The 17,494-nt window shown below is 44.8% G+C and overlaps 2 protein-coding genes across 2 annotated transcripts; one reads left to right on the top strand and one right to left on the bottom strand.

Moving 5' to 3' along the window:
• The first annotated feature begins 3,563 nt into the window (after positions 1 to 3,563).
• Positions 3,564 to 6,698, top strand: LOC148047663 (uncharacterized). The gene is made up of 2 exons (XM_087711712.1): positions 3,564 to 3,639; positions 4,926 to 6,698. The coding sequence occupies exon 2, from the start codon at positions 5,218 to 5,220 to the stop codon at positions 6,433 to 6,435; it is 1,218 nt and encodes a 405-aa protein (XP_087567838.1). The 5' UTR covers positions 3,564 to 3,639; positions 4,926 to 5,217; the 3' UTR covers positions 6,436 to 6,698.
• A 6,930-nt stretch (positions 6,699 to 13,628) lies between these two features.
• Positions 13,629 to 17,010, bottom strand: LOC148047662 (uncharacterized). Its single transcript, XM_087711618.1, has one exon. The coding sequence runs from the start codon at positions 16,987 to 16,989 to the stop codon at positions 14,716 to 14,718; it is 2,274 nt and encodes a 757-aa protein (XP_087567744.1). The 5' UTR covers positions 16,990 to 17,010; the 3' UTR covers positions 13,629 to 14,715.
• Positions 17,011 to 17,494: the final 484 nt, after the last annotated feature.

Raw genomic sequence — 17,494 nt, 5'->3', positions numbered from 1 at the left:
CCCCAAATGCATTTTGCAATCCTGGGATGTGCATCCGGAGAGAGAGTGAGAGAGAGAGAGATCCCTAATCCTGCCACCCTTCCCAAGGTAGCCACATCCCTCCACTAACCTGCTTTCCAGTTCCATTCTCCACTGTCACATGGAGGGCAATAAAAGTAGTCTGTGGGAGTATCGGTAAAGTAAAAAAAAAAACCTCCAACTTTGCGGGATTTCTTTTTTTCCCCCGCAAGAAATTGGAAGATCTAAATTTCTGGTACCATATTTGCACAGATGGAGAATGGAGCTGGAAAGCAGGCAAGTGGAGGGTTGTGGCTGCCTTGGGAGGGGGGGTTGGGACGTGTGTGTGTGAGAGAGAGGGGGGACGGAGGGAGGGAGGGAGGGAGAAAGAGAGAGAGAGGTCTCTTCCCCCCCTCCTTAAGGCAGCCACAATGCAAGGTGTTTGGGGCTGGAGAGAAGGTGGGCAAGGTTTGGCAAAGATTAAGGGAGAAGTGATGACCGGTTCCCAACTTAGTGTTCACACCACCCATCCTTCCCCGCCCACATCTGTGTTGGGTTACAATAGATGAAGGGCAGGATCCAAGGGAAGGAGGGCGCCTGCAGATTGATGCTTCAAAAGGGCCATGCTTCTTGGAGCCTGCTAAAGGAGCACACTGCTGTTTTGCGCAGGCACGTGGGGGCTCCCTGCCAGTTTTGCAGCCACAGTAGCTGCACTCCTTGGAAACAATAGCAGGAATGCACCCGCAGATTTCAGTAGAAGCAGCAGAAGTCTTTCTTTCTCTCCCCCAAACTCTGCCAGAAATGAGCCTTTGTAAGACTTGTTGTGCGGCTGTCAGTGCTGCCTCTTGAAGCAGAACTCTTCAAGGCTTCTTATGGCGGCAGCAGTGGCACCTTAATGGGCAGAGGTGAGTTCCTGCCAGTTCTAACTTCTTCTATAGAAGAGGTTCCACAAATCTACAGTGCCATTTAGAAACGGTTCCAGCTCCCTCCCCCCACCCGTCTGCACATCATCAAGATGAAGAGCGAGAGGAGGAATTCTGGGAGTTGAAGTCCACAAGTCTTAAAGCTGTCAAGTTTGAACACACCTGGGGGTGTGGGGTGCAAAGGTCTTGTGACTTGACAGCTTGTATACTTCAAATGCCAGAGTTCCTGAGCCAACATTTTGGTTGCTAAGCAAGAGTGTTGTTAAGTGAGTTTCACCACATTTTACAAGTTGGCCATGCCTACCCAGTCACATGGCTGGCAAGCCACTCCCACAAAGCAGGCCACACCTACAGAAGAGGTTCTAAAAAATTTTGAAACCCACCACTGGTGAAGGGTCTCACAAAGACTCATTTCTGGCAGAGTTTGGGGGAGAAAAAGAAAGAATTCTCTTCCTTCTGTCCCTCCTTGGATGCAGCCAAAATCAGAAGCAGAGTCCTGCTTCAAGAGGCGGCAGCAGCAGGACACGTCAGAACAGTGCTGTCAGGACAGCAGTGGCCAGCCACTTGTCAGCACGCCGCTCTCCTGATCATCTGATTTATTTAAAATATTTATGTAACCATCCATCTTATAATAAAGACTGGCCGGCTCCCAATCAATAATTGCCTTAAAACTCTATTAAAACCAGGGGTGGGTTCCTGAAGTCACTAGAGCTGGTTCGCTCGTGGGCACACCGTGCGCTTGATGCATGCTGCACGTGCATGCACAGTACAATCAAAATTGTTCTGTGCATGCGTAGAAGCAAAAAAACCAAGATGGCGGCGTATATGGCACCACCCACAGAACCGGTTTGAGGGGCGTGGCATGCCTGGGTCGCTGGCGGTCCCAGCAACCCAGGCCACCAAAAAACGACCACTTCAGTTGAACCGGTGCAAAATGGTAGAAACCTACCATTGATTAAACCCAAATATGTATAAACAAAACCCAGATACCAAATCAAGCTCCCGGTCTGGGAAAGGGACCAATTGGTGCACCAGATGAATCTGTGCAAAGGGCCTCCTCAGCCATGGCCTCCTCAAGCAGGAGCTGTGAGTGCAGGAGGATCCCCCAGTCTGTGGGCCAGCTCAAGTCACAAAAGGTGATCACATGACCCCAGGACACTGTACGTCAATTGTCAAGCGTCCCTACTTTGATCATGTGACCATGGGGATGCTGCAATGGCGGTAAGTGTGAAAAACGGTCATAAGTCACCTTTTCAGTGCTGTCTAACTTCAAATGGTCAGTAAATGAAATGTTATGTCCAAGACTACCTGTACATAATTGTGTATCATACTATGGATAGGTTCTCCTAGCAGTTTCAGCTAGATGTTAACAATCAGTATTGAAAGCTTTGAGCCCTGAGGCACCTCAAATTGCAGGGGTCAAGATTCGGCCCCTCTTCTACCCACATGGACTGGAACCGGGCATAGAGGTAGAACCACAGTAATAAAGCTCCTCCCATTTCCTGTCTCCAAAACCTGTCCAGGAGGATGTCATAGTCATTTATATTGACACTAGATGAAAGATCTAGGAAGGACATAATGACTGTATCCCATCTATCTCAAACCCTCCAACAGTCCATGAGAATTGCAACCAATGACATTTTGGTGATTTACCCCGGCCTGAAGCCAGACTGAGAAGGGCCCAATGTCTTCCCTCCTGTCCCTTTCTCTGGGTGGCAAAGTCAGAGCTGCAAGTAGACGGTGAGTTGAAGTCGAAGGCTGCCAACCTTTCCTTGCCCTCTTCAGCTGAATTTATAAGTGATCTTAATCTGCAGCAATGCCTTGAACTGCTCTGCCAGGAAAATCTCTCGTGGTTTTCTTATTGTTACAAACTGCTGTTGAAGGTATAAAGCCAGCCAGGATGCTGTCCAGAAGGGAGGGGAAATACTCTTCCAGTCCTCTCTTGGGCTTGGAAAAGAAACAGGGGTGGTTCTCTGGTTGCAATATCAATTTGCCCCGGAATATCCATTGGTAAGTAAGGATGGGGCACCAAGAAGAAATACTCAGCTTGATAACTAAATTGGGAAGTAAGAGAAAACAAAATTGCAGAAGAGACAAGCTACAGTCTTAACAGGTTTGCTACTTTGTAGAGACAAATTTCCAGCAGTTATCTTGCACACTCCCCCCCCCCCCCGAGGAAAAGGTGGCTGGAACCAAGGGAGGTGCACGATCTCTTTTCCTATTTGCACGTCGTTTCTAGCCACCCACCCACCCCCGAAAGGGAACTTTCCTTTGATTTAGTTGCAGCTTCTAGCAAAGGAAGCTTCAGCTCCAGGGACAATGAATGTCCTCTTGGGGGACCTGAAAGAAACGTTTTAGGGATGGATCGTCTGGGAGAAAAGCTATTGATGGGCTCCATGGGAATCGAATAGAACTTGATGGCATATAAGGAACCACGGAATGAGTGAGAACATCTTCAAACGCCTTAGGATAGAACGAGCATGTTCTTTCGCCATGTGTCGGTAGATGGCGCGCTACAGAGAGTCAACACTCGGTACAGCGGCGACAGCTATTCTAGGAAAGGCTGAGATTGATAGAACGGGCTGAAACGATAGAGTAGTGGATTGCTAGAGAAGATGTGGAGGAGAGGAGGCGAAAGGGCAGAAGATTTCCTTTTCCGGCTCAGCCACGTCGGCCGAGCTTCTCGTGCTGTTTGGAGGGTCGAAGCGGCTGCTGGGAGGTGAGTAGCGGGAAGGACGGAGGAGAAGCCGGGAGGAAGTCGGGCCCTTTCGGTTTCTCCACGGTGTAGAAGCAGCGGAAGCATGGAGGCTGAAACATGGTGGCTTTTGCTGCATATTTTTTCCCTTCCCAAATTTTATTCCTCTGGGACTGCTCGATTTAAAACTTCTGCCTGTGATTTTCTGCTGGGATTTAAAAATACCATTTATTTCATATTTCTCTAACGCCCATTTAAAACCCCAGCTTTCACCTACCTTTTGATTTCTTGTGATTTATTATTTGGTTTTCCTGGGAAGCGAGGAGTTTAATGGGCAAAACAGACGCTTTATATCTTAAATAGGAGTTGGGCACCTTTTCATATATTAGGGCTCCCTCCCCCCTTTCTAAATTTAGATCAAACAATTTGAGCGACTGCAGAAAAAAACAATTGCTACCAACCTTCCATAGAGGACCTGTACACTGCATGAGTCAAAAAGAGGGCTGTGAAAATATCTACAGACCCCTCACATCCTGGACATAAATTGTTTCAACTTCTACCCTCAAAATGATGCTATAGGGCACTGCACACCAGAACAACTAAGACATAAGGACAGTTTTTCTGCTTAACTATTAATTCCTACAACACTGTCAAATTATCTACTAAGACTATGTTACTATTATTATTCTCTTCCTTACTAGTATCTGTCTCTTCCAACTTTATATTGCCATGTTGCTTGTAACTTACAATTCATATTGTTTTTAATTGTTTCCTAACATGATTTGATAGTTTATTAGTAATCTTGACTATCAATAAGTTTTGTTACATTTTCTCGTGATGAAGGTATTTTATTCTCTTATGTACACTGAGAGCATATACACCAAAGACAAATTCCTTGTGTGTCCAATTACACTTGGCCAAGAAAGTATTCTATTCTTATCTATCTTATTCTATTCTATATTCAAACATTCACTGATGTGTAATTCTGTGCTCATATTCATGCATACATGAGTGTATTTACTCAAGTCAAAAATTTAAGTGGAATATCATACCATATATCTGCTTGAGGAGGGAGCTGGACTAAAAGACCTCTAAGATCCCTTTCAACTCTACTGTGATTGATTGACTGATTGATTGTAAAAGAGTATTTCATGATGGTATCGCTGTTTGAACTTGAATCTTGTTAGGCTTTGTATGCCAAATTAATCATTACTAATATAAGGGATGGGGATTTCTTTTTGCTAATTTCACATGTCCTGCAGCCATTTTTAAACAATAATGAAACTAACCCGTTTATATTACTCTTACAGAGAGAGAGGATGCCAAGAAGAGCACTCTGGACAACAGAAAATGAGGAGCAGCGTTAAAGTGCAAGATAAGCCATCATTCAAAATATTTTCCAATTTCTCCGGAAAGTTTAAAAACTCTTCTTCCTCAGCAGATGAGAGACAAGGGAAAGAATAACAAGAACGAAGTTTTAAGCTGGAAAAAATAGAGCACATGGAACTGAAAAAACACATTAAATGAAAAATCAAGGACGCCAATATTTAAATAAAGGAAAAGTAAAGAACAACGTGAAGTCGGTAGGAAGAAAAAGTTACCATGTGCGGAGAAAAACCATTTAAGTGCTTGGATTGTGGGAAAAGTTTCCGTTGGAATTCCAACCTGGTGGAACACTATAGGACGCACACTGGAGAGGAACCCTATAAATGTAGTGATTGTGGAAAAGGTTTCAAGCAGAGTTCTAAGCTTGTGATACACCAGAGAACTCACACAGGAGTAAAACCATTTCAGTGTCTGGATTGTGGGAAAAGTTTCAGTCAAAGTTCCCACCTGGTGGGACACCAGATGACACACACAGGAGAGAAACCATATAAATGTCTTGTTTGTGGGAAAGGTTTTATTCGGAGTTCCCACCTTGTGATACACCAGAGAACTCACACAGGAGAAAAACCATATCAGTGCCTGGATTGTGGGAAATGTTTCAGTCGGAGTTCCTGCCTGGTGAAACACAAGAGGAGTCACAATGGGGAAAAAGTCTTTGAATGTACTGTTTGTGGGAAACATTTCAGTCAAAATTCCCACCTGGCGGAACACCAGATGACACATACAGGAGAGAAACCGTACAAATGTCCTGATTGTGGGAAAAGTTTCTGTCTGAATTCCAGCCTGTTGAAACACCAGAGAACTCACACAGAAGAAAAACAATATCAATGCCTGGATTGTGGGAAATGCTTCATTCAGAGTTCCTGCCTAGTGAAACACCAGTGGACTCACACAGGAGAAAAACCGTATGAGTGCCTAGATTGTGGGAAAAGATTCCGTTGTAATTCCAACCTGGTGGAACACCACAGGACACACACAGGAGAGAAACCGTATAAATGTAGTGATTGTGGAAAAGGTTTCAAGCAGAGTTCTAAGCTTGTGATACACCAGAGAACTCACACAGGAGTAAAACCATTTCAGTGTCCGGATTGTGGGAAATGTTTCAGTCAGAATTCCAACCTGATGATACACCAGAGAACTCACACTGGAGAAAAGCCGTATCAGTGTCTGGATTGTGGGAAAAGTTTCCAGCAGAATTCAAAACTTGTGATACACCAGAGGACTCACACGGGAGAGAAACCATATGAGTGTCAAGATTGTGGGAAAATGTTCAGTCAGAATTCGACCCTGGTGATACACCGGAGGACTCACACTGGAGAGAAACCATATAAGTGTCCAGATTGTGGGAGAGGTTTCAATTGGAATTCTGAGTTGAAAGCACACCAGAGCAGGGGTCACATATTTCTCGGACCTCATGGACCACTAAATTCATAATTTTAAGTCCCGCGGAACAAATCCAGTGCGCCGCTCGCTGAAGCGCCTGGACTCCCAGTGATGGGATGGGGTCATTTAAGCTCTTATCTTGGCGCCTCTTTCTGCAACCTTAAACACTCAAAAGAGCCATTTGATCCGTTTACCACAGAAAGCAAAACACAAGGAGCCACAAAACCTGGGTGGGAATGACCAACTCCACTCCCACCCAGTTACATAACCCCAGCCATGCCTATCCAGTTTTTGTGGCTCCCGACGTTGTCTTTTCTATGGGAAACAGTTCTCTCTCTCTGTCTCTCTCATCTCTCTCTCTCTCTCTCTTTCTATCTCTCTGTCTCTCTCTCTCTCATTCTGATTCTCCGGCACTCTCTTGGTCTTGCTGGTGCTTCTTCGACTTTTGTTGGTGCTGGACCTTGGTCACTCGGGGAGACACACGACCTGCTCTCCACCCCGAGACACTCGCCCAACCTGGTTGCAGCTGATGTTCCACCTTATAATGGGCTCCAGGAGGAACAGATGCCATCTCCCCCATTGTGAACCATGCCAGATTTAACTATGCTGTGCAAGGTGCTGCAAGAGCAGTGGATGGGCCATGGAGGTGCCAACAGCAACGGCAGAGAGAAACGGCCGAGCTGGGCCAGTGTCTCAGGGCGGAGAGGAAATCTGGCGTCTCCTCGAATGACTGAGCACCAAAAAGGGCTGGAAGAACCGCCCACAAGACCCAGCAAGAGATGAAACAATTACAGGGGCTCTTCACTGCCGCTATGGAATATTGAGCCGCCATTGCCCCTCTCAGGCCAGGCGAGGAGTGACTGGGCGGGGAGGGCAAGGCCAACCACTAGTGGGTTCAGCCAACAGGGAGACACAGCAGGGGGATGAAAGAGTTGCGGATTGCCAACACTCATTGCTTCGGGCCACCTGCGCCACTGCCCCCCCCTTGCCGCAAAGGGACCTTTACTTTGTTCCAGCCGACGAGTGCTGCATTACTCCTTGCACATTGCACCTCTTGCAAAGTGGCAAGTTGCACATATCACCCTCTACAGCATAGATTTCCAGCCCCCTCAAGCTGCCTGGCCAGTCCCATATTCCAGAGCTCTAGTCACAGGATTGGCCCATCAGTTGGTTGATTGTTCTGACTGTCTTAAAATTCTCTTTATTTCTAGTTTGAATCTTTTCTGGATCAGTGTTCACGCAGTTTCTTCTCTGGCTTTCTGGTGCTTTGGAAAATTGTCACACACATACACACAGACCTTTTGTGACAGCTTCTCATATATTGGAAGACTTCTACCATGTCACACCTGGTTCTTGTCTTTCCCTAGACTATCCATGCTGAATTCTTGTAACCATTCTTCATACGTTTTAGCCTACAAGCCTTTGGTCTCGTCTTCCTTTCTTCTTCCTTTTTCTTTCCATTCCCTAATATCATCTGAGCTTCCTTTCTCTTTCTTCTTTCCTTTCTCTAATATCATCTGAGCTAACTTTCTTTGGCCCAGTGCTATCGTTCCCTTTCACGGAGTGAAGGGGAAATGCCATTGTTGGGCCAGAGAAAGCGAGTTTGGAGCTGTGTTAGGTATATTTGCTGCCTTGACTAATTTGTATATGTAATACAGGGGGATACAAACATGTAATGTATGAGTATGTATATACCACAATAGTATAGGGTCCCCTGCCTGAGCAGGGGGTTGGACTAGAAGACCTCCAAGATCCCTTCCAACCCTTTTATTCTGTTCTGTATTTTTGCTTAGCATGAAAATGTATATGGCAACCCAACTAATGGTGACTCTGTATGATTTACAGCAATAAAACCTTAATACAAAACCCAATAAACACTATATATTGCAAAATGCAAAACCTCGACATTTAACATGTACTTGTCCTGCAATGTAGCATACTTCTATCAACGTTGATCGCTTTTGGATCATCTGGGAATTGCAAAAAGGTGATTCTTCCTTTTGTTCAACCGGGCCTTCTAGCCTTACTAACTACATTCATGCTCGGTGCTATTCCTTCTCCAAACTGGTAATCATTCTCCTTGAAAGGAATTAATTTGGAGAAGTTGACTGCAGAATTAGCAGCAAGTAAATTTGATAATTAAATGTGTAGAGTGTCTCAAGCAATTTGCATAAGGACAGCCAAAGGGGGGCAGTTTTTGGGATTCATCTCTTTTTCCTCTCATTGATTTAAAATATTTATGTAGCCATCTATATTATAACAAAGGCTAACCATCTCCCAATGAATAATTAACTTAAAAACTGTATTAAAAACATACATATAAAGAAAAACCAGATACCAAATCAAGCTTCTGATGTGTGGACATCTCTTCTTATCCCAGTGCTTAGGGGGACAGCTAGATCTTCCTTATTTTACGGAAGACTAGGAGGATAAAGGCCTGCTGAGCTTCAGGGGGAAGAGTCTGCAACACAAAAGGCTCACTTCCTAGCTCCTATCACATGGCAATATTTAAAGGAAGGGGCTAGAAGGGTGCGCAGCCTATCTGATCTGGTAGGACAGGTGGGTGCAAGAATAATAAAGGTGGGACAATAGTGACAGGTGCCCTGGTGGCTCAGTGGATAGAATGCAATATTCCTGGCTGACTCTGCCCACAGCCCGGAGTTCGATCCAGACAGGGCTCGAGGTTGACTCAATCTTCCATCCTTCTGAGATTGGTAAAATGAGGAGCCATATTTGGGACAATATTCTGACACTGTAAATTGAGAGTGCTTTAAAGCACTGTGGGTGGTGTATAATTCTAAATGCTATTGTTATAAAGAAATATCTAAATGTGATGACCAGGATCTTCAATTGCACTTTAAAGGAAAGAATCCAGCGTAGCTCAGACAACAAAGGTGTTACCCGAGCAATCTAGGTTCTCCCATTACTGTGTGGGCTGTTGAGTCCTGGACCACTTGAAGTTTCTGGGGGACCCAGGGTAGTAATCCAAAAAGGAAGTGACCAGGGAATGAATGATCCACTGTGCAAGGCCTCCCGGTCCGGGAAAGGGAACAATTGGTGCACCAGATGAATCTGTGCAAAGGGCCTCCCCAGCCATGACCTCCTCAAGCAAGAGCTGTGAGTGCTGGAGGACCCCCAGTTTGTGGGCCAGCTCAAGTCACAAAAGGTGGTCACATGACCCCAGGACACTACGTCATTTGCCAAGCGTACTTAGTTTGATCACGTGACCATGGGGATGCTGCAATGGCGGTAAGTGTGGAATGTCGTAAGTCACCTTTTCAGTGCTGTCTAACTTCAAATGGTCACTAAATGAAATGTTATGTCCTGTACATTATTGGGTATCTTAGTATGGATGGCTTCTCCTAGCAGTTTCAGGTAGATGTTAACAAGCAAGCATCGAAAGCCTTGAGCCCTGAGGCATCTCAAATTGCAGGCATCAAGATTCAGCCCCTCTTCTACCCACATGGACTGGAACCGGGCATAGAGGTAGAACCACAGTAATAAAGCTCTTTCCGTTTCCTCTCTCCAAAGCCTGTCCAGGAGGATGCCACGGTCATTTTTATTGACACCAGATGAAAGATCTAGGAAGGACATAATGACTGTATCCCATCTATCTCAACCCTCCAACAGTCCCAGGACTCCCAGGCTGCCAACCTTTCCTTGCCCTCTTCAGCTGAACTTATAAGTGATCTTAATCTGCAGCAAAGCCTTGAACCGCTCTGCCAGGAAAACATGGTTTTCTTAAACATTACAAACTGCTGTTGAAGGCATAAAGCCGGCCAGGATGCTAACTGTCCATGAAGGGGGGAAATGACTCTTCCAACCCTCTCCTGAGCTTGGAAAAGGAATAAGGGTGGGTGGTCTGATTGTAATACCAATTGGCCCTGGAATATCCATTGCTAAGCAAAGATGGGGCACAAAGAAGAAATACCCGGCTTGATAATTAAATTGGGAAGTAAGAGAAATAAAATCGCAGAAGAGACAAGCTACCGTCTTAACAGGTTTGCTACTTTGCAGAGACAAATTTATCAGCAGTTATCCTGCACACTCCCCCCCCCCCCGAGCAAAAAGTGGCTAGAACCAAGAGAGGTGCACTCTCTCTTTTCCTATTTGCACCTCATCTCTACCGCCTCCCCCACCCTAAAAGGGAGCTTTCGTTTGGTTTAGTTGCCATTTCTGGCAAAGGCAAACTAGTTGCTGGTCCTCCTGAAACCACGAGTCGGTCAATAGTGCAGCGCATAGTTCAGGCATTAAGTCGTCCCCCGGGGTCTCGGCTGTCACCTGTGCTGCTTGTTGGGAGGGCGGAATGATGGTGTGGATTGCTTCCTCACGGTGACTATTATATTGCGGCATTTCTGACAAGGCATGTTGGATGTTTTTACCCGCAGGGATGTACTTCAATTGGAACCAAACCATTGAAAATACTGTGCCCATTGCACTTGCTTTGCAGATAACGGCTATGTCATCTGGAGAGCCTTCAGGTTTTTATGGTCGATCCAGACCTCGAATGGATTTATGACCCCCCTCCAACAGATGCTGCTACATCATCAACACCCAGTGCAGAGCAAAATCCTCCTTCTCCCAAATAGCCCAGCTTCCCTCTACCTCTGCAAGGAACCATCCACCTGCTCAAACCTAACTCGGTTGGCCATCTCCCTCACCCAGATCTCTAAAGTGGCAACCTCTGATTAGCTAATGAAGCATCAGGTACACCCCGTGTCTATCAGTGCCCCTTACTCCGCACACTGTGCTGATTGAGGCCCCACCATGGTGATGGGAATGATGAAAAAGATGGATGGGGTCGCTTACAATGGGGCGCTCCCGCCTCTCACCCTCACTGTTGTAAGTCACCGCTGGGAACTTCCCCACCGCCATCACATCCCCCTACTCGGAGGTTGTCAACAAGGACTCCGCCTGCTATGTTTCCCGGGATCTCTCGGGGGGGGGGGGGGGTCCGTCAGGGCGGTTGTGTGTTCTTGCTGGTAACAGTAGCAACTGCGGTAACAAGGCTGTGCATTCAGCGGTGCGCTGTCCCATTTGGCTACACTGGAAACACCATCGTAGAGGCCGCACAGACATCCCCGGGGTACTGGGGATGGCATGCGTTCCGCCACTCGGCCTCTCCAGAGCCTTCTGGTCCCCTTGGGTCAGAACTCCTGTAATCCCACATCCAGCTCAATGACTGCCTGGAACCTGTTGCAGCCAACACAGGAGACGTCAGTAAAAACAAGCCTGCCATAGACCATGGCCCAACCCTACCCTGAATTGATGGACCAACAGCCTTTCTGGCCAGGACCTCAGCTTGCTTGGCAACCCGACAGAACCTCTGCACGTATTCCAGTTGGACGGCCCCTTTGCTGCTAGGAGGTCTCCTTCCGTCTGCTGTGCGCGAGAATCATCCTCAAACTAGATCTGAAGCACATCCAAAAAAGGCCCATGTTCACCAGCTACCTGGCGTGCTTGCTATGCAAGTTTGCCACCTTCCAGCACCATAGTTTCAGCTATCACCATTGCCTACTGAAAAGGATACAACTAACTGATTAGCTACCCAATAATTTCTAATATTCGGAAGACCCAGCCCACCTTTTTTAAATGGTTCATATCATAATGCTTTACTTATTCTTGCTCTCTTACCTCCATTACAATACACCTCTTGATCTGAGAATTTAATTGGGATCATCCCCAAAAAAATTTTTGGTAAAACTTTTATTTTTATCATTGCAATTCTTCCAAACCACGATAATCTTACTTTCTCATATTTATCTGTTTTATCTTTTATCTTTAACTTTTCATAATTTATTTTCTTTAACTCTTGAATGTTTTGGGGGATGTCAATACCTAAACATTTAATGCTAACTACCATTTTTAATTTATATTTCCCTTTCACTATCTCCACTTTATCTTTACTATGGTTATATAACATCATTTCTGATTTTCCCCAGTTTGTTTGTAATCCACTACATTTCTCAAATTCATTCAGGTGTAAATATATCCTGTCTATAACTACAGGATTTTGAAATGTTAATAATGTATCATCTGCACGAGTGGTGGGTTTCAAAATTTTTTAGAACCTCTTCTGTAGGTGTGGCCTGCTTTGTGGGAGAGGCTTGCCATCCATGTCACCGGATGGGAGTGGCTTGGCAGTCATGTGACTGGATGGGCGTGACCAACTTGTAAAATGTGGTGAAACTCACTTAACAACGCTCTTGCTTAGCAACCAAAATGTTGGCTCAGAAACTCTGGCATTTGAGGCATGGAAGTCTTAAAGCGGTCAAGTTACAAGACCCTTGCACCCCTAACCCTTTAGAAAAAAAAAACCCAGGGATGTTCAAACTTGACAGCTTTAAGACTTGTGGACTTCAACTCCCAGAATTCCTCCTCTGGCTCTTCATCTTGATGATGTGCGGATGGGCAGGGGGAGGGAGCTGGAACGGTTCTAAATGGCACTATAGATTTGTGGAACCTCTTCTATAGGTTAGAACTGGCAGGAACCCACCCCTGATCTGCACATAAGTTTATTTTAGTTTTCTTCTGTACACCAACTTAATCAATTAATCTTCCCTAATTGCACTTGCCAAAACCTCCATCAATAATGCAAATAAAACTAGGGATAAAGGGCAACCCTCTCTCGTTTCCAGGCTTAAGGTTATTGCTTGTGTAACACCATCATTTATGGCTATACTTGCATTATTCTCTGAATATAGTTGATTTATCACTTGTCTAATTTCCCCCACAAAACCTCTCTATTAATATCTTCAATATCCATCCTTTCTTAGCAATGGAAAATCTGGCACCAATATGTACATTCTCAGTCAACCATGATTTCAATGGATTTCCGGGAAAATTGTAGGAAGCATTTCATTTCAATTTGGCAACATAGGACAACACTCACCTCCAACAGCCTGCGCCTGTCTTGAAACAGTGAAGGGACACAGGACAGAAAACATCCTGCCGCCAGGAAGTCTCTATACCCATTTGCACTACTCAGGTGAGCCTGAGGACACAGATAAACCTCCAGGAGGCCTCAAAGACTCCCCAAAAGAATGCAAATGAACAGCTGTCTGCAAGGACTGGGAATCCTTCCACCCACCCCCCACCATCCAGTCAGACCTGAAGAAGCTTCTTGGATGAGAAGAGAAATGTCTTCAAAGACAAGCCAGAAAGTCCAGTTGTCTCCTGATGAAGCAGCTCTTGTCAGGGTTCCAAGTAACAGACCCAATGCAATCAAAACTCCGAAGCCAAACTGCTCCTCAAAGATTTATTAGGCAGGTCATATTGGCACATCTGGTTTTCCCCACCCACATTAAAAATCAAAGTTCTTCCCCCCCCCCAGTCCACGTGTCAATCACATGGTCCAGCCAGGTCACAGTCCCAACTCCAGCTGTTTCAGTCCAGCCCTTCCCAGCACCTGGTGAGAACGTCCTTAGTTCCCAGGAGAATAAATTTTATTTTGGCTACAGATCCCCAGATGTCTCTTATTCCCACCTCCCATTCCCACAGCTCCAAGCAGCCTTGCTGGGGCAGCCATATAGTGTTTCCAAAATGGCTTCAGGGTTGACAGCACTAACACTAATTGCCATTGCAACCTGAGAACCACCCATATTATTTTCCATTTCAGGAGACGTCTGGAAGGGTAATTTCCCCCTTTCTGGACAGTTGGCATCCTTGACAGCTTGATGCCTTTACCAGCAGTTAAGTCATGAGAGGTTTTCCTGGTGGGGGAGTTTAGGGCATTGCTGCGGATTCAGATCTTTTCTAACTGCAACTGAAGAGGGCAATAAAAGGTTGGCACCTTGGGACTACATCTCACTCTCTGCTTGCAGCCCTGACTTTGCCACCTGGAGAAAGGGCTGTGCAGGAGGAAGACACCTGATCCCTTTTCAGTCTGGTAGGAAATGATGGTGGGGAATGTAATGGTGTGGGATTATGCCAAATGTCAAGCTTTTTGCTATTTGCTACATATGGGGTTGATTGGTTTCTGTATTTTATTGCTGTAAGCCGTGTGGAGTCAACTTGTGTTGGGTTGCAATACACAAATTCTTAATAAAAATGCATATATACATACATATTTATATCCCACCTTAATTAGATGTAGAAATACCTCAAGGTGGCAAATATACCTAATAGAGATCTAAGAGCTTTTTCTCTGGCGCAGCATGGCAATTTCCCTCGACATAGGGAAAAGGAACAACCACACAACTCCAGAGAAAGGAAGAGAAGATCTCCCCACACATGTTTGATACCAAGACATGTTTGACTAAAAAGAATAAGGCAAGAAATAAAATGGTTAATTTCTCAACTGGGCTTCCAAAGAGAGAAGAGAAATGAAATTCAAGCTTCCTCTACAGATACCAAATTTTGCTTCATATGGAATTTCTTGTGTGCAATAAGAGAGGACTTTTGTGTGAAACACTTCCCACAATCTGGACACTCGAATGGTTTCTCCCCTGTGTGTAACCTTACATGATTTATAAGGCTAGACCTAATACTGAAATCTTTCCCACAATTGGGACACTTGAACGGTTTCTCCCTTGTGTGTGTCCTCTGGTGTATTTCCAACTGGGAATTCCAATTGAAACCTTTCCCACAATCTCGACACTTATATGGTTTCTCTCCAGTGTGAATCCTCTGGTGTATAACAAGCTTAGAATTCTGCTGGAAACGTTTCCCACAATCCGGACACTCATATGGTTTTTCTCCAGTGTGAGTCCTCCGGTGTATCAATAGGTTTGAATTATGACTGAAATCTTTCCCACAAACTGGACACTCATATGGTTTCTCCCCTGTGTGTACTCTTACATGATTTATAAGGCTAGACCTGATACTGAAATCTTTCCCACAATCTGGACACTCATATGGTTTTTCTCCTGTGTGAGTCCTCCGGTGTACTTCCAACTCGGAATTCCAATTGAAACCTTTCCCACAATCCAGACACTGATATGGTTTCTCTCCCGTGTGAGTCCTCTGGTGCATCACAAGCTTAGAATTCTGCTGGAAACTTTTTCCACAATATAGACACTCATATGGCTTCTCTCCCGTGTGAGTCCTCTGGTGCATCATAAACTTAGAATTCTGCTGGAAACTTTTCCCACAATCCAGACACTGATACATCTTTTTTCCAGTGTGAGTTCTTTGGTGTATCATTAGGTTGGAATTCTGACTGAAACTTCTTCCACAATCCGGACATTGAAATGGTTTTACTCCTGTGTGAGTTCTCTGGTGTCTCACAAGCTTAGAACTCTGATTGAAATCTTTTCCACAATCACTACATTTATACGGTTTCTCTCCTGTGTGTGTCCTGTGGTGTACCACCAGGTTGGAATTCCAACGGAAACTTTTCCCACAATCCGGACATTGATATGGTTTTTCTCCTGTGTGGGTTCTCTGGTGTATCACCAGGTGGGAATTCCGAATGAAACCTTTCTCACAAATAGGACATTTATATGGTTTCTCTCCTGTGTGTGTCGTCTGATGTTCCACCAGATGAGAATTTTCATGGAAACGTTTCCCACAATCCGGACACTGAAACGGTTTTTCTCCTGTGTGAATTCTCTGGTGTATCACCAGGTGGGAATTCCGAACGAAACTTTTCCCACAAACAGGACATTGATATGGTTTCTCCCCTGTGTGTGTCGTCTGATGTTCCACCAGCTGGGAATTCCAACGGAAACTTTCCCCACAATCTAGGCATTCATACGGTTTTTCTCCTGTGTGAATCCTCTGGTGTTTTACTAGGTAGGAACTCTGAATGAAACGTTTTCCACAATCCAGGCACTCATATGGTTTTTCTCCTGTATGTGTCGTCTGGTGTTCCACCAGGTGGGAATTTTGACTGAAACTCTTCCCACAAATAGGACATTCAAAGAGTTTCTCTCCAGTGTGAGTCCTCTTGTGGTTCACTAGGTAGGAATTCTGACTGAAACATTTCCCACAATCCAGGCACTCATATGGTTTTTCTCCTGTGTGAATTCTCTGGTGTATCACCAAGTGGGAATTCCGAATGAAACTTTTCCCACAAACAGGACATTTATATGGTTTCTCTCCTGTGTGTGTTGTCTGGTGTTCCACCAGGTGGCAATTTTCACGGAAACTTTTCCCACAATCCGGACACTGAAATGGTTTTTCTCCTGTGTGAATTCTCTGGTGTTTCACTAGGTGGAAATTTTCACGGAAACGTTTCCCACAATCCTGGCACTGAAATGGTTTTTCTCCTGTATGAGTTCTCTGGTGTATCACCAGGTGGGAATTCCGAATGAAACATTTCCCACAAACAGGACATTTATATGGTTTCACTCCTGTGTGTGTCCTTTGGTGGGCCACCAGGTTGGAATTCCAACGGAAACTTTTCCCACAATCCAAGCACTTGTACGGTTTTTCTCCTGTGTGAATCCTCTTGTGTCTCACCAGATTGGAATGAATGCTAAATCTTTTGCCACATTGGGAGCACTGGTAGAGCTTCTCTCCAGTATGGGTTCTTTCATGAATCATGAGGAAGGTTTTCCGAGAAAAGCTTTTGCCACACTCCAAACATTTGTATGGCTTTTCACTGGATTGATCCTGTTGTGCAGAATCAGACGTGATCTGCAAACTGTTTTTGTCCCACATTAGGCAGTTTGGTTTTTTTTCCCCAACGCTGATACTTCTAAATTCTTGAGGCATCGAAAAATATTTCTCATCTCTTGCCTGGTGGTTGTTTGGTTCAAACATTCTTTCCTTACCGAAAGGCTTTAATTAATGCCTGTTTTGGCTATACATGGAACCTTTTTCTTCCTACTGACTTCAAATTGTTCCTCACTTTTTCTTTATTTAAATATTATCCTCTTTGATTTCTCATTTAATTTTTTTCCCAGTTCCATTTGCTCTATTTTTTTTCAGTTGAAAATGTTGTTCTTGTTATTTTTCCCCTCGTCTCTCATCTGCTGAGGAAGAAGAGTTTTTAAACTTTCCAGGGGAATTGGAAAATATTTTGAATGATGGTTTATTTTGCACTTTAATGCTGCATCTCATTCTGTGTTGTCCAGAGTGCTCTTCTTGGCACCTTCTCTCTCTGTAAGATTAATATAAATGCATTAGTTTCATTATCGTTTAAAAAATGGCTGCAGGACATATG

Source organism: Thamnophis sirtalis, unplaced genomic scaffold (genome assembly GCF_051295495.1).
Source record: "Thamnophis sirtalis isolate CommonGarterSnake01/CBP01778 unplaced genomic scaffold, rThaSir2_p1.2 scaffold_3, whole genome shotgun sequence".
Taxonomy (NCBI): domain Eukaryota; kingdom Metazoa; phylum Chordata; class Lepidosauria; order Squamata; family Natricidae; genus Thamnophis; species Thamnophis sirtalis.
This window is presented reverse-complemented; position numbering and strand designations above follow the sequence as displayed.